The sequence below is a fragment of the Idiotropiscis lumnitzeri genome, chromosome 4, assembly GCF_059441095.1.
Source record: "Idiotropiscis lumnitzeri isolate Australia: NSW breed Sydney's pygmy pipehorse chromosome 4, RoL_Ilum_1.0, whole genome shotgun sequence".
In the NCBI taxonomy this organism is placed as follows: Eukaryota; Metazoa; Chordata; class Actinopteri; order Syngnathiformes; family Syngnathidae; genus Idiotropiscis; species Idiotropiscis lumnitzeri.
This window is the reverse complement of record NC_142394.1, coordinates 11,966,132-11,989,379: the sequence shown is the minus strand read 5'-3', so window position 1 is coordinate 11,989,379 and position 23,248 is coordinate 11,966,132. Positions and strand designations below refer to the sequence as shown.

Sequence of the window (23,248 nt, the reverse complement as noted above, 5' to 3'; positions counted from 1 at the left end):
TGACGTACAATCTGTGAACCTTATAAAATGAAATGTGGTTGACCCACGTTATGTAGTTCTTGCAGATCTTGCAGTTTACAAAAATAGCCACGCGGGGGCAGTCGAGACCATGCCACGTTTAACGTCCTTCGACTCCTCCCAAATAATGGGGATTCGAGCGTCGTATTCAGGCTTTGTCACAAAACCGTGAGGAGGAGTAGTACGTCCCTCGTTGTCTGTTAAAATCAAAATCTGTTTTTTGTAATATAATGAAGAATCATCGTGGAGATTTGGAGGAATCTGCTGTTTTTGGTCGATTGACGTCGGATACGAATATGTTGATGAGAAGGACACGCAGCTCATTGAGGATTTATTTGGCTTTTGTTCTATTGGATTGTTGCACGGTGGCATATGGACAGCTTTCTTACACTGTTCCGGAGGAGGTAAAAGTGGGCACCTTTGTTGGAAACGTGGCCAAGGATTTAAACTTAAACATGCTCGACTTGGAGGAGCGTATGTTTCAACTTGTGAGCGGATCAAAAAGGAAATATTTCGACGTGAATGTGAAAACAGGCTTTCTTTTTGTGAGTCAGAGAATAGACAGAGAGGAGCTCTGTGCTCAGGCAGCAGCATGCACCGTCAATGTCGAGGCGGTTATGAACAAACCTTTAAAGCTGTATAGACTGGACATAAATATAGCCGACATAAATGATAATGCGCCTTATTTCATAGAGAGGCTGCAGACACTTAATATTGCGGAAAATACTTTGCCCGGGGGGACTTTTGGTTTCATCGGGGCGTCAGATCTCGACGTTGGGAAGAACAGCGTTACTGCCTACACGATTAATCCGAATAATTATTTTTCTCTTGATTCGCACAAAGGGGAGGGTGTGGCTTCTAAGCTTGTGCTCCAGAAACCTTTAGATCGAGAGAAACAACGTTCTATTACACTCACAGTGACTGCAGTGGACGGAGGAAATCCACCCAAATCTGGTACATGCCAAATTTTGATCAATGTTTTAGACATTAACGACAATGCCCCTGTGTTTAGCACTTCTTTATATAAAATGCGGATTTCAGAGAACTCGCCACTAAATAAAACGGTTATTGCACTGAATGCAGCCGATGCAGATGACGGCTTGAATGGTGAAATTGAATATTCACTGAGGGGTAAAGGGCAGGACCATATTTTGGATTTATTTGGAATCAATACAAAAACAGGTGTGATTTTCGTGAAAGGAAATATTGACTATGAAGAAAATTCAGCCTTTGAGATCCATGCACAGGCCACTGATAAAGGTCATCCTCCGATGTCTACTGACTGCAAAATCCTGGTTGAAGTGGAGGACATAAATGACAACGCTCCTGAGATAAGTGTGACGTCACTGCTAAACACAGTCAAGGAGGATGCCGAGATCGGCACTGCAATTGCACTCGTGTCTGTATTGGACAAGGATGGAGGAAAGAATGGGTTAGTCAGCATTATAATTGCAAATGAGACTCCATTTAAATTAGAAACAAATTATAAAAACTATTATTCATTAACAGTAAATGGTTTGCTTGACAGAGAGACTCAGACCTACTATAACATTACTATAGTAGCAATTGATGAAGGCTCTCCACCCATGTCCAGCACTAGCGTAGTTTATGTTCATATTTCTGACATAAATGACAACACTCCTCATTTTTCGGAGCCCCTCATTAATGTTTATGTTAAAGAAAATAGCCCACCCGGAGCGCTAATACATACAGTCACTGCGAATGATGATGACATTGATCAAAATGGGCAAGTGACGTACTCCATTGTGCGAAGTTTAACTGACTCGATGCCGGTAACTGCACTGATTAATATTCACTTAGAGAGTGGTGACATAGTCAGTTTGCAATCATTTGACTATGAGAAGTTAAAAACGTTTCAGTTTAAAGTTCAGGCCACAGACTCTGGTGTTCCTCCACTTAGCAGTAATGTGACGGTCAATGTGTTTATCCTGGATGAGAATGACAACAGTCCTGCCATTTTGGCTCCCTATTCCGAACACGGCTCCGTGAACAGTGAGAGCATCCCGTATTCTGCTGAAGCGGGATACTTTGTGGCAAAAATCAGGGCAGTAGATGCAGACTCTGGATACAATGCACTGCTCTCCTATCACCTGTCTGAGCCCAAAGGCAACAACAACCTCTTCCGGGTCGGAACCAGCACCGGCGAGATTCGGACCAAGAGGCGAATGAGTGACAATGACCTGAAAAGTCACCCCTTGGTGGTGTTGGTGTGTGATAACGGAGAAGCCTCCCTGTCAGTTACTGTGTCTATTGATGTGGTGGTGCTTGAAAGCACAGCTGACATCCACACTCAGTTCAGACATGTGACCAAGGAGGAGAGCTTCTCCGATTTACACTTGTATCTTCTCATCGCCATTGTGGCCGTGTCGCTCATCTTTCTGCTCAGCCTCATCACTTTAGTGGCTTTCAAATGCCACAGACAGACAGACGGCCCCTTCGACCGGTACAGCGCCCCAATGATCACCACCCACCCTGACGGGAGCTGGTCTTACTCCAAAGCCACTCAGCAGTATGACGTGTGCTTCAGCTCAGACACACTCAAAAGTGACATGGTGGTTTTCCCCACGCCTTTTCCACCAGTAGAAGCAGAACTGATCAGTATTAATGGAGGAGACACCTTCACCAGGACTCAGACATTACCTAACACTGAGAAGGTAAGAACATACTGTTAAAAACCATGCCGTTTATATGCTTCTGCTGAATGGTCATGTTCGCACCCTTTTCCATGGGCGGGGCATAGGAGGCCGTGCCCGCCAAACAAAATGCCTGTGCTGTGAATTTACAAGTTTTATGCGGCATTATGTAATGTGGCAAGAAATGCCTGTAATGACTGTAAATTATGTGTATAATTTAAGATAACGCGAGTCGAGGACACTGAGGTTGAGTGAACTTGAGGCTGCAGTCGGAGCCTCAACATAAATATAAAGAAACAGTTTGCATCGCTTAACATTTCAGAAAACTGCAATCACTCATCACCAAAATGGTTGTGGACATTTATGCCCACGTCAACCTCTAAAAATATCAATAAGCACCCCAACATTTTGTATTTTAGCGATGGAGCGTTCCGCTCTGGGCTTCCTGTGTGGGGTTTGCATGACATTCAGATGCAAAGTAGAGAAAAACAAAAGTAACGTAAAAAATTACTGGCAGAACATACATTGATGGTGTTTAAACAAATTAACAGAAAACTTTGAAAACATTCCAAACTAAAGTAAAGAAACATGATTACATATCTAAAACGACTTCAAAATATATATTTAAAGATGTTTAGAAGACCTGAAACAACGATATGGGAAAACAAACAGAAGTTTTTCCCTGGATTTAAGTTTTTTTTGTTGTTTTTTATTTTTTTGAGGGGAGCAGTTGTTTGCGTTTGTTTGCTTGTGTGCTTGTTAGAGCTTTGCCTAAATTATCTTCTCATGATGTTTGCCAGGTCTTCTAAAACTGCCCCATCGTATTGTGGATGCAATTCTCCCCATGAAATGCAATTATATAGGCTGTACTGTCTGTAAGTACTTGGTTTAGTTATTTTGTCCTTGGTTGCGCCCCCCCCCCCGGATACGTGGGCAGTTATTTATGAAGACGATGATGTTAAAACAAACCTTTTAGTCTAAAGTATCTATATCATATGGTTTTTGTGTGTCGGGTCTAAGCTTGTCATGAAACTGATTGCAGTTACATTATTTCGCCACATGGAGGCCCTATAGACCGTGGCATTCAGGAGTCTGGTCAAAACAAAACCTTATAGGGCTCCTCCCAGAGAGAAAAAAAATCGGCAGCTTATGCCTCGCTGCTCTTTGTGACAAAGAGACGCGGTGGAAGAAGGAATACAAATGTGCATTTTGCGAAACAAAAGATGAGTCATTTTTTATAATTGATATTTTCAAAGATTTTATACTGCATATTTATTTTTTCATGTTTTGTTTGACATCCTTTGAATTGGATAGTACCCGGACTGGAAGGACACGACGATGTATTTCCCACGCAAAACTACGCGTCACTGGAAATATTTTGTGTTACTGCTCATAAACTGTTTGTATGAAGCGGCCGGTGGACAGCTTTCCTATTCTGTCTCGGAGGAGGTAAACCCAGGGACCTTTGTGGGAAATATCGCCAGGGATCTCAACCTTGACGTAAAGACTTTAGAATCACGCTTCTTTCAGATTGTGAGCAATTCTAAGGCAAAATATTTCGAGGTCAATCTAAAGACTGGTGTTCTTTTTGTCCGTGAAAGAATAGACAGGGAGGAGCTGTGCGCAAAGGCTCCAAAATGTACCATAAACGTGGAGGCTGTAATCAATAATCCTTTACATCTTTATCGCTTGGAAGTCAATATTATAGATATAAATGACAATTCGCCCGTATTTTCTGAGAATCTGCAGCTACTTGACATTGCAGAAAGTACATTACCGGGTCTTAAATTTGGGTTAATTGAAGCAGCCGATTCGGATGTTGGAAAGAACGGTATTAATACATACAAGCTCAGTGCAAACGAATATTTTTCTTTAGACATCCACAAAGGGGGAGAGAGTGTGTCTGCAGAGTTGGTGCTGCAGAAAGCTTTAGACCGTGAGCATGACTCTGTCATACAGCTCACACTGACGGCAGTAGACGGAGGAACCCCACCCAGGTCAGGAACATCACAAATTGCTATTAATGTTTTGGATAGTAACGACAATCCTCCCGCTTTTAGTAAATCTTTATACAAAATTAAAATCCCAGAAAATGCACCAAATGCCTCCGCTGTGATCACGCTGAATGCAACAGACCCGGACGATGGTTTAAACAGTGAGATAGAATACTCTCTGAGAAAAAAAGGACAGGATCATGTTTTAGATTTATTTGAAATTAATCCTAAAACAGGGGTGATTTTCGTCAAAGGAAAGATTGACTATGAAGAAAATTCAGCCTTTGAGATTCATGCACAAGCAACTGACAAAGGCAATCCTCCTATGTCGACTCACTGTAAAGTGCTTGTTGAGGTCGAGGACCGAAATGACAATGCTCCTGAGATTAGTGTAACGTCACTGCTAAAGACAGTAAAGGAGGATGCTGATATTGGCACTGCTATTGCACTTGTGTCTGTACTTGACAAGGATGGAGGAAAGAACGGGGTTGTGAACGTTGCACTTACAAATAAGACTCCATTTAAATTGAACACAAATTATAAAAACTATTACACATTAACAGTTAATAGTCCGCTTGACAGAGAGACTGAGGCCCAATACAATCTCACCATTGTTGCATGTGATGAAGGGACTCCCTCTATGTCCAGCACCAGTGTAGTTTTTGTTCATATCTCAGATGTTAATGACAATGTGCCTCACTTCTCAGAGCCCATAATTAATGTTTACATCAAAGAAAATAGTCCACCGGGAGCCTTAATACATAGAGTGACTGCATTGGATGATGACATTGATCAAAATGGGCAAGTGACGTACTCATTTGTGCAAAGTAGCCGCACCGCCTCAACCCCAATAACAACAATGATAAACATCAACTCAGAAAGTGGAGATATAGTTGCACTTCAATCTTTTGACTTTGAGAAGTTAAAGACTTTTCAGTTTAAAGTTCAGGCCACAGACGCTGGTGTTCCTCCACTCAGCAACAATGTGACTGTCAACGCTTTTATCCTGGATGAGAATGACAACAGTCCTGCCATTTTGGCTCCCTATTCCGAACACGGCTCCCTGAACAGTGAGAGCATCCCGTATTCTGCTGAAGCGGGATACTTTGTGGCAAAAATCAGGGCAGTCGATGCAGACTCTGGATACAATGCACTGCTCTCCTATCACCTGTCTGAGCCCAAAGGCAACAACAACCTCTTCCGGATCGGAACCAGCACCGGCGAGATTCGGACCAAGAGGCGAATGAGTGACAATGACCTGAAAAGTCACCCCTTGGTGGTGTTGGTGTGTGATAACGGAGAAGCCTCCCTGTCAGCTACTGTGTCTATTGATGTGGTGGTGCTTGAAAGCACAGCTGACATCCACACTCAGTTCAGACATGTGCCCATCAAGGAGGAGAGCTTCTCCGATTTACACTTGTATCTTCTCATCGCCATTGTGGCAGTGTCGCTCATCTTTCTGCTCAGCCTCATCACTCTAGTCGCTTTCAAATGCCACAGACAGACAGACGGCCCCTTCGACAGGTACAGCGCCCCAATGATCACCACCCACCCTGACGGGAGCTGGTCTTACTCCAAAGCCACTCAGCAGTACGACGTGTGCTTTAGCTCAGACACACTCAAAAGTGACATGGTGGTTTTCCCCACGCCCTTTCCACCAGTAGAAGCAGAACTGATCAGTATTAATGGAGGAGACACCTTTACCAGGACTCAAACGTTACCTAACTGTGAAAAGGTAGGCTGAACATATCTTTTCCTGCTTGCTTTTTCATGCAATAGTATGACGTTGTATTGCATTTACAGCTCAAACAGTACATAGTAATGGTCTTGTGAAAACCAATTTATAAGCAGTGATGGGATCCACAAATGCATACATCTCCTGTTTTAAATCAAGCTCATGGTTTATTATCAATATTGAAAAGCACCTGTGACTGCTTGGTAGGCTAACTACATTTTTGGGGCCAAAACAGCCCATAATCTTTGTACCTTTGCTCCAAGTGAAGTTCAACAATGATCTGTTAATTCAAAAGGCCCAACTTAATCTTGTAATCTGTGGACTAATTGAAATCCTCAATTTGAGGGTGTGTTCTGTTGCTAAAAGGTTTGTTCTTGTTTGGCTACATTTTACAGTTTATACATCACAGGCAGATTATTCTCCAGAATAGTTTTTTTTCTTAAAAGCTGCCTCAACTATCCAATAACAAAGCTCGCTCATGTTTTAGAACTCATTGTTCCTCATGAATTAACATACATCTTAAGTCATACACTGAAAAAAATGTGTGTTGAATTTATTCACTTTTATTTTGTAAAGTGTTTGCACAACATAAAATCATCTGTATCCAGATACATTTTGGAAGTAGACTACTACTCTATACATTACTTTTAAGAAAAATGTATGTGGTTGCGATGCTTTTATTTTGGGAAACCACTTGGTGAATTAAAATTCAGTACATCTTCTTTTCAGTGTGCTTACATTTGCTCTCTTGAATTCTATTTGTTCCACATTCTCTCCAAATGTGCGTTATATAGTGCTTGGGAGAAAATATTCTTGCATTAAAAGCTTTTAGTTATATTTGTTGGTGTTAATTGCCAAGGGTGAAAAACAATCTCAGAAATTTGTGATGTATTTTTAAAACAAGCGAGTTTGCAAAAACATGAAAAAAATAATGATAAATACTTATTTTGATGTCTTAATAATAGTTTCATATTTGGAGTCCATAATCTTTTAGGAAACTGTCACGTGCATGGAAAGGGACTGGTGTGATTTACTTTAAGTACATGTGGAACATTTAGATGGCAAATGTCAAAATACTTGATCACTTCATGGTGGAGTCTGTTGGACTATCGAATCTCATTGACTTACGCTGGCAGCATCTTACATCAAATAATTTACATTTATTTGTTTGGCGAGTATTGCAGTATTCAGGTTTTGTAATGGCTATTTACTTGTATAGTTTGAGATGCGCTGTCTGTGGTTCTGAGAATATAAGTTTTTTTTATGGGCAGTTCTGGTGTCACGTTTTTTTCAGACTTAAATGGAAATAAATTAATCTCCATGTCTTATAAAGTTTCTTAAGGCGTGATTTTACTTGCTTTCATTGTCATAAACTATCATTCACATTGTGGAAACATATTGGGGGTGGGGTTGTGCGATACAATTTATTTCTCTTATAAATGTTGAAGAATATCATCTCAGTGATTTATCTGTTGGTATTGAATCGTTTCACTGGAAAAAAACCTAACTTTTTGGAATGTACTCTCTTGGAACATGTACAACGTTTGCACATAATTAAAATGAGGAAAACTAATAGAGAAAATTATTAACTATAACTAACTACCAGCAGCACGGTGGACGACTGGTGAGCACGATGGCCTCACAGTGAGAGACTGCATCGGGCGTGGTTTCAATCCCAGCTCCGGCCATCCTGTGTGGAGTTTGCATGTTCTCCCCGTGCCTGCGTGGGTTTCCTCCGGGTACTCCAGTTTCCTCCCACATTCCAAAAACATGCATGGCATGCCGATTGAACACTGTAAATTGCCCCTAGGTATGAGTGTGAGTGCGGATGGTTGTTCGTCTCTGTGTGCCCTGCAATTGGCTGGCAACCAGTTCAGGGTGTCCCCCGCCTGCTTCCCAAAGTGAGCTGGGATAGGCTCCAGCACCCCCCGCGACCCTAGTGAGGAGAAGCGGTACAGATGATGGATGGATGGATGAACTAACTACCAAACTCATCATATTTTAAATGTGTAACCGCTGTACATCATCAAATTGAATATGTACATTGAACTATGTATTCAGTGTGCTTACCTGTTTCTGATAGAATTTACTTTTCTGAAAATCAAATCAGATTGTCTGGTCATACTCCCCGTTATTGTGAAATGTTAGACCTGCATTTATTACTTGATGACGCGCGTGTGATGCCGGTTGCAGTTCACGCAAACGTCCACTAGAGGACACAGTGGACCGTGGCATTTGAGCACTCCGGTTCAGGGAGCTGGGCTCCTCCCAAATCTACGTGCTGTTTCTCGTCAGTCGAACAAAGAAGCTCAGACTGTGAAAGAGACTGATGCAACGGGGATCGTTAAGTTCTGTCTGTTTCGCTTTTTCCTTTATATCAAGTCATTTTTTGCACTATATGTTCCTGTATGCCTTATGTGGATGAATGGAATGATGCGCCTGTTGGGGAGATGGAGCTCTGCGCGGATGTATTTGCTCTTGGTGCTGCTGGAGTGTTACTGGGAAGCCGTGTGCGGCCAGCTCTCTTATTCGGTGGCGGAGGAGGTGAATGTGGGCACCGTTGTGGGAAATATTGCAAAGGATTTGAGCCTAAACGTGCAGGATTTGGAGTCCCGGATGTTTCAGATCGTTGCGGGAACTAAGAGGAAATATTTCGAGGTAAACCGAAAGACTGGCACCCTCTATGTGAATGAGAGAATAGATCGAGAGGAACTGTGCGGAGGTGAAACAAAATGTTCACTCAGTGTAGAAGCCATCATTAATAATCCCTTAAAATTATACAGAATTGAAATTACAATTTTAGATGTAAATGACAATTACCCAATATTTTCCAGCAATTTACAGGTGTTGAACATAAGTGAGACTACAGTGGCTGGATATAAATTTCCTCTGCACCCATCTCATGATGCAGACGTTGGTAAAAATACTGTAACATCATACAAGCTCATCCAAAATGAATATTTTTCTCTTGAGGTACAAAGAGGAGAAAGTGTGACCCCAGAATTAGTACTTCAGAAGCTTTTAGACAGAGAAAAACAGGCGATGATCACACTCACGTTGATTGCAATTGATGGAGGAACACCACCGAAATCTGGCACCATGACTATTGTTGTGAATGTTTTAGATAATAATGACAATGCTCCTGTATTTAGTCAAAATCTATACAAAGCTAGTATATATGAGAATATTGAGATTGGCACATCAATAATAACGTTAAATGCTACTGATTTGGATGGGGGAGAAAATGGACAAGTGTTCTATTCTTTCAATGCAGGGGGAAGAGAGAAACAAACAAATATGTTCTCCATTGATGAAAAAACAGGAACTGTAACAAATAAGGAAAACATTGACTTTGAAAAAACTAATGCATTTGAACTCCGAATACAAGCTAATGATGGGGGGACATCTCCCTTAACTTCTCATGCCAAATTGCTAATTCAAGTTTTAGATGTCAATGACAATGAGCCTGAAATTTCAGTTACATCATTACTGAACACAGTCAGAGAAGATGCTACTATTGGCACGGCCATTGCAATTGTCTCTGTGTTGGACAAAGACGGAGGTAAAAATGGCTTGGTGCACTGTAAAATTCTGAATAATGTGCCATTCAAACTTGAGTCAAATTATAAGAACTCATATTCCTTGGTTGTTGGTGGGCCTCTTGACAGAGAGAGCATCTCAATGTACAATGTTAGCATTACGGCAAATGATGAAGGCACTCCACCTCTGTCCAGCACAAGTGTCATCAATGTCCGCATTTCCGATGTTAATGACAACAAGCCTCACTTCTCAGAGCCACTCATTAATGTTTATATTGAGGAAAATAGTCCACCAGGAGCAGTATTACATAGAGTGACTGCATTGGATGATGACATTGATCAAAATGGCCATGTGACCTACTCATTTGTGCAAAGCAGCACTGACACCGTGCCAATAAGTACAATGATAAACATTAACTCGGAAAGTGGAGATATAGTTGCACTTCAATCTTTTGACTTTGAGAAGTTAAAAACATTTCAGTTCAAAGTTCAAGCCACAGACTCTGGTGTTCCTCCACTTAGCAGTAATGTGACTGTCAACGTTTTTATCCTGGATGAGAATGACAACAGTCCTGCCATTTTGGCTCCCTATTCCGAACACGGCTCAGTGAACAGTGAGAGCATCCCCTATTCTGCTGAAGCGGGATACTTTGTGGCAAAAATCAGGGCAGTAGATGCAGACTCTGGATACAATGCACTGCTCTCCTATCACCTGTCTGAGCCTAAGGGCAACAACAACCTCTTCCGGATCGGAACCAGCACCGGCGAGATTCGGACCAAGAGGCGAATGAGTGACAATGACCTGAAAAGTCACCCCTTGGTGGTGTTGGTGTGTGATAACGGAGAAGCCTCCCTGTCAGCTACTGTGTCTATTGATGTGGTGGTGCTTGAAAGCACAGCTGACATCCACACTCAGTTCAGACATGTGCCCATCAAGGAGGAGAGCTTCTCCGATTTACACTTGTATCTTCTCATCGCCATTGTGGCCGTGTCACTCATCTTTCTGCTCAGCCTCATCACTTTAGTCGCTTTCAAATGCCACAGACAGACTGACGGCCCCTTCGACCGCTACAGCGCCCCAATGATCACCACCCACCCTGACGGGAGCTGGTCTTACTCCAAAGCCACTCAGCAGTACGACCTGTGCTTCAGCTCAGACACACTCAAAAGTGACATGGTGGTTTTCCCCACACCCTTTCCACCTGTCGAAGCAGAACTGATCAGTATTAATGGAGGAGACACCTTTACCAGGACTCAGACTTTACCCACTTCTGAGAAGGTAGGCGTTTGTGATTTTCCCTCCTGTTTTTTGTTGCTATATTATGCGTGTCTTTTCCAAGTTACTTTGTCTTACGCATATCTTATTATTCTTGTATTTACATCTACCTAGTTTAACGAATATTAAGCATATTCTTATGCTCTTTCAAAAAGCAACTTTTAAGACGTCAAAGCCACCCAATTTGTTCTAAGCCACTGTTATAGGCCATTTCTTACTCCTAATATATAATTGCTGCAGGAAAGGTGAAAAAGTAAAGTGGTTTAGTTATACTGCATTGGGAGTGTATTTTGTGTATATGAAATGGTCAATGTGATGCAGAGTGATTTTGAATTTGTTGGCAGCTGGTAGGGAAATCCTTCTCTTAAACATCTGTTATGTTTTTAATTAGTATTGCATCGAGTACTGTATGGGCATTACAAACAGTGTATTCTTCATATTTACCTCTACTATCCCGTAAAATAACCACTCATTCAATGAGTGGTTATTTAACAAATTTTCACTCTTGATGAATTTTACATTCATATGCCTAATGCATAAATTTGCTGTCTTAAATTGTGTGAAAACCAACTGTCCACATCCACATAACATTCACGGGGACAAAATATTCTTTCATTAAAGGTTTTAATTACTTGTTGGTGGAATTTGTACATGAAGTAATAACAATCTCTGAAACTTTTATAGACGTAATATTTTTAACTGAAACAGTAGTTTAACAAGTAGTTTGCTTTGGATATTATGAATACTTGTATGTTCTGTAACATGGATTTATGGATTGTGAATTTACGAATTCTTAGAATTAAATGTGAGTAAATATGATTAGTCCATTTAAATTCCAAATCTTGAGTTTATGTGGGCATGTGTTCATCGTAATCGCGCCTATGCTCTCCAAATAATAGTAAGATTGCGGGAGAAAAGATTGTTGTGGCATAATACAGCAATTCTTTGCTGTTTTTTTATCTTGAACGAAATTGACTTTTCTCATTCTGATTCATGACCTCACTGATCAATGTTACCTACCTGTCAGTTAAGTCTATTACTTGTTGCAACTATTTCAGCCTACAATTGACATATCTGAAAAATGACATACGCTATCAAGTAAAACTGACATTTTTTTTAAAAATGAAAAGTGAAATTATTAATGACTTTATTAATCATACCGGTCTTTCTTTCATGGGCGCGTAATGTTGGTTGTAGTTCACAAAAGCGTCCACTAGAGGACACAGTAGACCGTGGCATTTGCGATCATTGGTTGACAGCGCTGGGCTCCTCCCAACTGGACGGATGCTTTTCGTCACTGTAACAAAGAAGCTCACACGGTGAAAGACACTGAACAGAAGTGGATCGGTACAGGAAAGAATTAGTTCAGCTACATTAGTTTTTTTTCTTCATATCAAGCGGCGAATATTCCATTTTGCATTTTTTTCTATTTTTGCCTGATGTGGACGTATGAAAAGATGTTTGCAACGAGCAGATGGAGCTCTGCGTGGATGTATTTGCTCTTCGTGCTGCTGGAGTGTTACTGGGAAGCCGTGTGCGGCCAGCTCTCTTATTCGGTGGCGGAGGAGGTGAATGTGGGCACCGTTGTGGGAAATATTGCAAAGGATTTGAGCCTAAACGTGCAGGATTTGGAGTCCCGGATGTTTCAGATCGTTGTGGGAACTAAAAGGAAATACTTCGAGGTGAATCTAAAGACTGGTGTCCTCTATGTAAATGAGAGAATAGATCGAGAAGAATTGTGCAAAAAGCAAGCCAAGTGTTCTCTCGGTGTAGAAGCAATAATTAATAATCCGTTGAAATTGTACCGTATTGAAATAACAATATTAGATGTAAATGACAATCACCCTCTATTTTCTAGCCATGCACAGGTACTGAATATTAGTGAAACAACACCAGTGGGATTTAAATTTCCCCTGCACCCAGCTCACGATGTAGACGTTGGTAAAAATTCAGTAAATTCATACAAGCTCAATCCAAATGAACATTTCTCTCTTGACGGACTCAAAGGAGAAAGTGTGACACCAGAATTAGTGCTTCAGAGGCTTTTAGATAGAGAAAAACAGGCAAGGATCACGCTCACATTGACTGCTATTGATGGAGGAACACCACCAAAATCAGGAACCATGACTATTGTTGTGAATGTGTTAGATAATAATGACAATGCTCCTGTATTCAGTCAAAGTCTGTATAAAGCTACCATATATGAAAATATTGAGATTGGCACATCAATAATAACAATAAATGCTACTGATTTAGATGCAGGGCAAAATGGAAAGGTGTTTTATTCTTTCAATGCAGGAGGCAGAGAGGAACAAACAAATATGTTCTCTATTGATGAAAAAACCGGAACAGTAACAAATAAGGAAAATATCGATTTTGAGGACAACAGTGCATTTGAGCTTCGAGTACAAGCCAGTGACGGAGGTTCATCTCCTTTAACATCTCACACCAAATTGCTAATACGAGTTTTAGATGTCAATGACAATGAGCCTGAAATTTCAGTTACATCTTTATTGAACACAGTAAAAGAAGATGCTTCAACTGGCATAGCTATTGCAGTTGTCTCTGTGTTGGACAGGGATGGAGGTAAACATGGCATGGTGCACTGTAAAATTCAGAATAATGTGCCATTCAAACTTGAGTCAAATTACAAGAACTCTTATTACTTGGTTGTTGGTGGTCCTCTTGACAGAGAGAGCGTCTCTATGTACAATATCACCATCATTGCAAGTGATGAAGGCACTCCTTCAATGTCCAGCACAAGTATCATCAATGTCCGCATTTCCGATGTTAATGACAACAAGCCTCACTTTTTAGAGCCCCTCATTAATGTTTATATTGAGGAAAATAGTCCACCAGGAGCAGTATTACATAGAGTGACTGCATTGGATGATGACATTGATCAAAATGGCCATGTGACCTACTCATTTGTGCAAAGTAGCACTGACACCGTGCCAATAAGTACAATGATAAACATTAACTCGGAAAGTGGAGATATAGTTGCACTTCAATCTTTTGACTTTGAGAAGTTAAATACTTTTCAGTTCAAAGTTCAGGCCACAGACTCTGGTGTTCCTCCACTCAGCAGCAATATTACAGTCAACGTTTTTATCCTGGATGAGAATGACAACAGTCCTGCCATTTTGGCTCCATATTCCGAACACGGCTCCGTGAACAGTGAGAGCATCCCCTATTCTGCTGAAGCGGGATACTTTGTGGCAAAAATCAGGGCAGTGGATGCAGACTCTGGATACAATGCACTGCTCTCCTATCACCTGTCTGAGCCCAAAGGCAACAACAACCTCTTCCGGATCGGAACCAGCACCGGCGAGATTCGGACCAAGAGGCGAATGAGTGACAATGACCTGAAAAGTCACCCCTTGGTGGTGTTGGTGTGTGATAACGGAGAAGCCTCCCTGTCAGCTACTGTGTCTATTGATGTGGTGGTGCTTGAAAGCACAGCTGACATCCACACTCAGTTCAGACATGTGCCCATCAAGGAGGAGAGCTTCTCCGATTTACACTTGTATCTTCTCATCGCCATTGTGGCCGTGTCGCTCATCTTTCTGCTCAGCCTCATCACTTTAGTGGCTTTCAAATGCCACAGACAGACTGACGGCCCCTTCGACCGGTACAGCGCCCCAATGATCACCACCCACCCTGACGGGAGCTGGTCTTACTCCAAAGCCACTCAGCAGTACGACGTGTGCTTCAGCTCAGACACACTCAAAAGTGACATGGTGGTTTTCCCCACACCCTTTCCACCTGTAGAAGCAGAACTGATCAGTATTAATGGAGGAGACACCTTTACCAGGACTCAGACTTTACCCACTTCTGAGAAGGTAGGCGTTCGTGATTTTCCCTCCTGTTTTTTGTTGCTATATTATGCACTGTTTACGCGTCGAACATATGCCAATGATTTCAAATTACTTGGGTTTCATATTGCAAATTTTTAATATTCAATCTACCTAAAAGAATGGTTCAATGATTTAAGTCCAACATGTTTGCAACAAATTGAATTTGTGACATCTGAATAGTTTCATGATTTAAAAAGAGAATACCCCTTTATCATGGAATAGTCTCTCATGCCAGGAAAAAAAAAGGCTTGGTTTACTTTTTGAACTTCTGTAGACAATAACATGGTAAATGTAAGAAAATGGTGATGCTGTGCATTAAACACTGGTGTTTGTCATTTTTTTAAACATTTGTGAATGCAGCTAAAAGGTCCCTTAAGTTGTTTGTCATAGTGTCTGCATACTGTCTACAAGTGTTGTGAATTGTGCTCTCCATGGTGCTGATTTAAAAAGAATGCTCTTTGAATCGGTGGTTTTGTTCGGACTCAGCTTCCTTTTCTTTGACAACTTCTGCATTATTTTAATTCAGATGCCCTTACTCACACTTAGACTACATTTCATAGTTGTATATTAATCACTCCTCACAGCCAAGATGCCTTCTATTGTAATGTTGGAAGTGCTTCAAATTATTGTTGTATTTATTGAAGAGGGTAATATTAATGCCAGTGATTCTCCGTTTTTAACAGATTGTTATAGGTTTACGAGAATGTATTTAACTATCAATCCATGCACCGGCGTCGTTTGCTATCAGTTGTAGTTCAAGCAAATGTCCACTAGAGGACACAGTAGACCGTGGCATTTGAGCACTCTCGTCCATGACGCGGGGCTCCTCCCAAATCGGCGTGGTGTTTTTGGTTATTGGAACAAAGAAGCTCAGTCGGTGAAAGTGACCAATGTGTCGGGTCCTTACAAGGGGGAATCAATTCAATTTGGTCAGATTTTTTTCTTAATATCGAGTGGAGAATAGTACAATTGTTTGCACCATTTCTATCTTTATGTTTTATGTGGATTTATGGAAAATGCGAGCTCCGGGCAGATGGAGCTCTGCGCAGATGTATTTGCTCTTCGTGCTGCTGGAGTGTTACTGGGAAGCGGTGTGCGGCCAGCTCTCTTATTCGGTGGCGGAGGAGGTGAATGTGGGCACCGTTGTGGGAAATATTGCAAAGGATTTGAGCCTCAACGTCCAGGATTTGGAGTCCCGGATGTTTCAGATCGTTGCGGGGACTAAGAGGAAATATTTCGAGGTAAATCTAAAGACTGGTGTCCTCTTTGTAAATGAGAGAATAGATCGAGAAGAACTGTGCAAAAAGCAAGCTAAGTGTTCAATTACTTTTGAGGCCGTGATTAATAATCCATTAAAATTATACCGTATTGAAATGATCATTTTAGATGTAAATGATAATTATCCAACATTTATGAGCAAATCACAGGTGATAAATATCACGGAAAATACAGCAGCAGGAGCCAAATTTCCTCTGCACCCAGCTCATGATGCAGACGTTGGTAAAAATACAATAAATTCATACAGGCTCAGTCCAAATGAACATTTCTCTCTTGAGGCACAGAAAGGAGAAAGTGTGACGCCAGAATTGGTGCTTCAGAAGCTTTTAGACCGAGAAAAACAGGCTGTGATGACACTTAGATTGACTGCGATTGATGGAGGAACACCAGCTAAATCAGGCACAATGACTATTGTTGTGAATGTGCTGGACATTAATGATAATGCTCCCGTCTTTAATCAAAGTCTCTACAAAGCTCGGGTACATGAGAACATTGAGATTGGCACATCTATTATAACATTAAATGCGATGGATTTAGATGCTGGACAAAATGGACAAGTGTTTTATACTTTCAGTGAAGTTGGAAGAGGAAAGCAGAATGATTTATTTACAATAGATAAAACTACTGGCACTGTAACAAACATAAACAATTTGAATTTTGAGGATGAAAAAGTATTTGAAATAAGAGTACAAGCCAGTGATGGAGCAGCTTTCCCAATGATTTCACATGCCAAATTATTGATTGAGGTTTTAGATGTCAATGACAATGCACCTGAAATTTCAGTCACATCATTGCTGCACACAGTGAAAGAAGATGCTACAATCGGCACTGCTGTTGCACTTGTTTCCATCTTGGATAAAGATGAAGGTAAAAATAGTGTAGTGCTAACTAAAATAAAAAATGATGTCCCTTTTAAACTCGAGTTGAACTACAACAATTATTATACTTTGGTTGTTGGTGGTCCTCTCGACAGGGAGAACATTTCTGTGTTCAATATCAGCATCATTGCAGCTGATGAAGGCACTCCACCTCTGTCAAGTAATAGTGTGATCAATGTCCTCATCTCTGATGTTAATGACAACAAGCCTCACTTCTCAGAGCCACTCATTAATGTTTATATTAAGGAAAATAGTCCACCAGGAGCAGTATTACATAGAGTAAATGCAAGGGATGATGACATTGATCAAAATGGGCTTGTGACGTACTCTTTTGTGCAAAGTCGCACTGGCTCAATGCCAGTAACTACAATGATAAACATCAACTCGGAAAGTGGAGATATAGTTGCACTTCAATCTTTTGACTACGAAACGTTGAAGACCTTTCAGTTCAAAGTTCAGGCCACGGACTCTGGTGTTCCTCCACTCAGCAGCAATGTGACAGTCAACATTTTTATCCTGGATGAGAATGACAACAGTCCTGCCATTTTGGCTCCCTATTCTGAACACGGCTCCGTGAACAGTGAGAGCATCCCCTATTCTGCTGAAGCGGGATACTTTGTGGCAAAAATCAGGGCAGTAGATGCAGACTCTGGATACAATGCACTGCTCTCCTATCACCTGTCTGAGCCCAAAGGCAACAACAACCTCTTCCGGATCGGAACCAGCACTGGCGAGATTCGGACCAAGAGGCGAATGAGTGACAATGACCTGAAAAGTCACCCCTTGGTGGTGTTGGTGTGTGATAACGGAGAAGCCTCCCTGTCAGCTACTGTGTCTATTGATGTGGTGGTGCTTGAAAGCACAGCTGACATCCACACTCAGTTCAGACATGTGCCCATCAAGGAGGAGAGCTTCTCCGATTTACACTTGTATCTTCTCATCGCCATTGTGGCCGTGTCGCTCATCTTTCTGCTCAGCCTCATCACTCTAGTGGCTTTCAAATGCCACAGACAGACAGACGGCCCCTTTGACCGGTACAGCGCCCCAATGATCACCACCCACCCTGACGGGAGCTGGTCTTACTCCAAAGCCACTCAGCAATACGACGTGTGCTTCAGCTCAGACACACTCAAAAGTGACATGGTGGTTTTTCCCACGCCCTTTCCACCTGTAGAAGCAGAACTGATCAGTATTAATGGAGGAGACACTTTTACAAGGACACAGACTCTTCCTAACTCTGAGAAGGTAGGCTATAAATTCCTTTGGTTGCTTTGTCTTACCAGTGTAATATTGATGTTATAGGCATTTGAATGTAGCAAATTGTGCCACTATTATACAGCACAAAATGTTGTTTCTAAAAGAACTAACAATCACCACAACCAAAATTATAATATTTTAAGTCAAGATGGTTTACTATAAATAGCAATTTTGACAGCTTACATTGTTGTGGTCGGAACAGCACATAATGTTTATGCAACATTGTCTTGGGTAATCACTAATATCCTGTTTCATGAGGCTTGCTACCCATTTTTCTACAGCTGGTGACCGTTCATTTAACAATGAAAGTTTTGATGTAGGTTCAATGGAATTAACAGTTTACTCCCCACATCCACACAATAATTTGAAGAGGAGAAAATGTTCTTTCGAGTATGTGTTGTGATTATTTTTTTGGTTGATTGTGACGAGTGTAAGAACAATCTAAGAAGCTGGATTTGATTTTATTTCAATTTAGTTGCTCCAAATACCGCTTATGACCTATTAGTGATAGTTTCATGGAAGTATATGTACTCTTATAAAGCAGACCCATCCTATGGAAAAGGGTAAAGTTGTTTACTATCAATGTATATCAAGGTACACGTAGGTTTTATGTCAAAGACATGCTAAATATAATGTTGAGCTGTTTAGGAAATCCAGGGCCATTTGAACTGACAATATCTTACCTTTGCACTTGTTTACATACATTGGATGGTGTCAAAGTTTTTTGTTTGTTTGCCTTTATCATCTTGTTTTGTAAGTCGTTGTCCGTGGTTCTGAACAGATTTTAATAGGTAGTTGGTTGTTGTCTGAACTAAATATGATTGAAGTATTCAACGACTTCAGGAATGAGTCCATTCCCGTTTATTAACTCATATGTTTATTTGCTTTCAATGTTGTCGTGTTACCCACATCACCGATATATTGAGGTCGGGGGTCATTGCCGAAAAATGTTGCTTTTGGTCTTGTATTTGTTGATGTTTCCCTTAAACTAAGTTTGTCAACAACTTATCTGGTTGGTTCTGAATCATGGCATTTAAGTTTATATATGGACACAACGGACATTATTTAAAATCGCAAAACAAACGGTGTAGTTTTACTGTCCGTTTTTATGAATTGTGAAATATATTTATGGACTTGATTCTGGTCTTAATGCTGAGCAATTTTAGTTGTAGTTCACCAAACCGTCCACTAGAGGACACAGTGGACCGTGGCATTTGAGCTCACTCATTCACAGCGCTGGGCTCCTCCCAAATGTGCGTGTTGATTTTCATCACAAGAACAAAGAAGCTCAGACGTTGGAAGAAACCGATGCGGCGGCTGAATTGACACAGATTGTTCAGAACTTTTCTTATAAAGTGGATAGTCATACATTTTTGCATTACCTTTATGCCTTTTGTGGATGTGTGCAAAGATGCGCCCGTCGAGCAGATGGAGCTCCGTGCGGATGTATTTGATTTTCGTGCTGCTGGAGTGTTCCTGGGACACCGTGTGCGGCCAGCTCTCTTACTCGGTGGCGGAGGAAGTGAATGTGGGGACCGTTGTGGGAAATATTGCAAAGGATTTGAGCCTAAACGTGCAGGATTTGCAGTCCCGGATGTTTCAGATTGTTGTGGCAAGCAAAAGAAAATACTTCGAGGTAAACCTTAAGACTGGCGTCCTCTATGTGAATGAGAGAGTAGATCGAGAGGAGCTGTGCGGGGATGAAACAAAATGTTCACTGAGTGTAGAGGCAGTGATTAATAATCCATTAAAATTGTACCGAGTAGAAATAATAATATTTGATGTAAATGACAATTACCCATTATTTTCTACCAATGCAGAGATTCTTAACATCAGTGAGACTACAGCAGTAGGATCAAAATATCCTCTGCACCCAGCTCATGATGTTGACGTTGGTAAAAATACTGTCAATTTATACAAGCTGAGTCAAAATGAACACTTCTCTCTTGAAGTACAAAGAGGAGAAAGTGTGACCCCAGAATTAATACTTCAGAAGCTTTTAGACAGAGAAAAACAGGCGATGATCACACTCACGTTGATTGCTATTGATGGAGGAACACCAGCTAAATCAGGCACCATGACTATTGTTGTGAATGTACTCGACATTAATGACAATGCTCCTGTATTTAGTCAAAATCTATACAAAGCTAGTATATATGAGAATATTGAGATTGGCACATCAATAATAACGTTAAATGCTACTGATTTGGATGGGGGAGAAAATGGACAAGTGTTCTATTCTTTCAATGCAGGGGGAAGAGAGAAACAAACAAATATGTTCTCTATCGATGAAAAAACCGGAACTGTAACAAATAAGGAAAACATTGACTTTGAAAAAACTAATGCAGTTGAACTCCGAATACGAGCTAAGGATGGAGGGACATCTCCCTTAACTTCTCATGCCAAATTGCTAATTCAAGTTTTAGACGTCAATGACAATGAGCCTGAAATTTCAGTTACATCATTATTGAACACGGTGAAAGAAGACGCTACAATTGGTACCGCCATTGCGATTGTCTCTGTGTTGGACAAAGACGGAGGTAAAAATGGCTTGGTGCACTGTAAAATTCTGAATAATGTGCCGTTTAAACTCGAGTCAAATTATAAGAACTCATATTCCTTGGTTGTTGGCGGTCCTCTTGACAGAGAGAGCATCTCAATGTACAATGTTAGCATTACGGCAAATGATGAAGGCACTCCATCTCTGTCCAGCACAAGTGTCATCAATGTCCGCATCTCCGATGTTAATGACAACAAGCCTCACTTCTCAGAGCCCCTCATTAATGTTTATATTAAAGAAAATAGTCTACCAGGAGAAGTAATAAATCGAGTGACTGCATTGGATGATGACATTGATCAAAATGGCCATGTGACCTACTCATTTGTGCAAAGTAGCACTGACACCGTGCCAATAAGTACAATGATAAACATTAACTCGGAAAGTGGAGATATAGTTGCACTTCAATCTTTTGACTTTGAGAAGTTAAAAACATTTCAGTTCAAAGTTCAGGCCACAGACTCTGGTGTTCCTCCACTCAGCAGCAATATTACAGTCAATACTTTTATCCTGGATGAGAATGACAACAGTCCTGCCATTTTGGCTCCTTATTCCGAACACGGCTCCGTGAACAGTGAGAGCATCCCGTATTCTGCTGAAGCGGGATACTTTGTGGCAAAAATCAGGGCAGTAGATGCAGACTCTGGATACAATGCACTGCTCTCCTATCACCTGTCTGAGCCCAAAGGCCACAACAACCTCTTCCGGATCGGAACCAGCACCGGCGAGATTCGGACCAAGAGGCGAATGAGTGACAATGACCTGAAAAGTCACCCCTTGGTGGTGTTGGTGTGTGATAACGGAGAAGCCTCCCTGTCAGCTACTGTGTCTATTGATGTGGTGGTGCTTGAAAGCACAGCTGACATCCACACTCAGTTCAGACATGTGCCCATCAAGGAGGAGAGCTTCTCCGATTTACACTTGTATCTTCTCATCGCCATTGTGGCCGTGTCGCTCATCTTTCTGCTCAGCCTCATCACTTTAGTGGCTTTCAAATGCCACAGACAGACAGACGGCCCCTTCGACAGGTACAGCGCCCCAATGATCACCACCCACCCTGACGGGAGCTGGTCTTACTCCAAAGCTACTCAGCAGTACGACGTGTGCTTCAGCTCAGACACACTCAAAAGTGACATGGTGGTTTTTCCCACGCCCTTTCCACCTGTAGAAGCAGAACTGATCAGTATTAATGGAGGAGACACATTTACTAGGACTCAGACCTTGCCTAACACTGACAAGGTAGGCTATACTTTCATTTGTACTTTCCGGACTGCTTGGTTGTATGTCTCTATATTATGCATTTATGAAGAAAATAGCTCAACAAATGCATATCACTTCAAGTAACGATGATCTTTTTAAAAGTAACATATGAGCAGTCACTGTGCATGTAATATGAGTACACAATTTAAATCTAGATTGTTTGCTGCAAATAGTACTTATGCTGTCTTAACAATTTCGTATTTTGAGACAATAGTTGTTATGAAATAATTTCTCAAGCAAGGGAAATAAGTATGGTAATTTTCTTTCAGTGTACTGTATGTTGTGCATCAGTGATAAGGTGCAGTAAACGTAGCAACATCGTGATGTTGAAGAATTCAGATTGGAGTCTGTTAAGCACTAAGGTTTTTTTATGTAATCAATTCACATTGATATCAGAGTTTGCAGTTTTCAGAATACGGGTGAAAATGTTACAATATAGGTTTGATTATTTTTTTTGCTTTAGCTGCTGATAGTCTTGAACTGTGAGATTCACTGTCCATGGTTCTGAACCCATTTTTACGAAAAATTCGCATTTTGTGAGAATGAAATATGAATATATTAATTCAGGAATTCATCCTTTGAATTTGTAATGTTAACCTTAACTATTCAACTCGACACAGATACACTGGAGATGTGGATGCGGTGGGCGGAGATACCCTTTGGAAAAATAATCCCAGTCATTAGTGTTTATCTTGAAGAAAGTAATATCATCTGAGCAATTAATCAGTTGGTTCTAAATCTAAATCGTACGTTACATCATTGATGTTACGTATATTTCCAGATTAAAAAAGTGGCGTGTGAAAATCTCAGCACACTCTGGAGTCAACTATATTTTTTAAAATATTATTTTTTTTAGTTTATGTAATTGTAGCGGCAATTTACGGTCTTTTTTGACACTACGTCAGCGGGCAATGAAAATCCTGACTGGTGCCTTTCTTCGTATAG

The 23,248-nt window shown here is 41.0% G+C and overlaps 2 protein-coding genes across 21 annotated transcripts in view; both read left to right on the top strand.

Annotated features, from left to right (window-relative positions):
* The window catches only part of LOC148338135 (protocadherin alpha-C2-like), a 154,027-nt gene that overhangs the window by 76,804 nt on the left and 53,975 nt on the right, over positions 1 to 23,248 (top strand). Inside the window, exon 1 of one of the 20 annotated variants that reach the window (XM_088294848.1) lies at positions 205 to 2,693. The exons of 14 other annotated variants lie outside the window; for them this stretch is intronic. In XM_088294848.1, coding sequence (XP_088150974.1) covers positions 249 to 2,693 — 2,445 coding nt within the window. In that variant the 5' untranslated portion in view covers positions 205 to 248. Of the gene's footprint in view, positions 1 to 204; positions 2,694 to 3,855; positions 6,402 to 12,508; positions 15,059 to 15,956; positions 18,475 to 19,729; positions 22,283 to 23,248 lie in introns of those variants that run through there. 5 more of the 20 variants (XM_088294855.1, XM_088294878.1, XM_088294852.1 and 2 more) reach the window with 5 other exon arrangements.
* LOC148338136 (protocadherin alpha-8-like) lies at positions 8,746 to 11,419 on the top strand. Its single transcript, XM_088294239.1, has one exon. It carries the CDS (start codon positions 8,817 to 8,819, stop codon positions 11,328 to 11,330), a length of 2,514 nt encoding a protein of 837 aa, XP_088150365.1. The 5' UTR covers positions 8,746 to 8,816; the 3' UTR covers positions 11,331 to 11,419.

What these genes read in the sequence shown, in the direction of transcription:
- LOC148338136 (XM_088294239.1), top strand. Translation starts at nt 8,817, where the DNA reads ATGTGGATGAATGGAATGATGCGCCTGTTGGGGAGATGGAGCTCTGCG.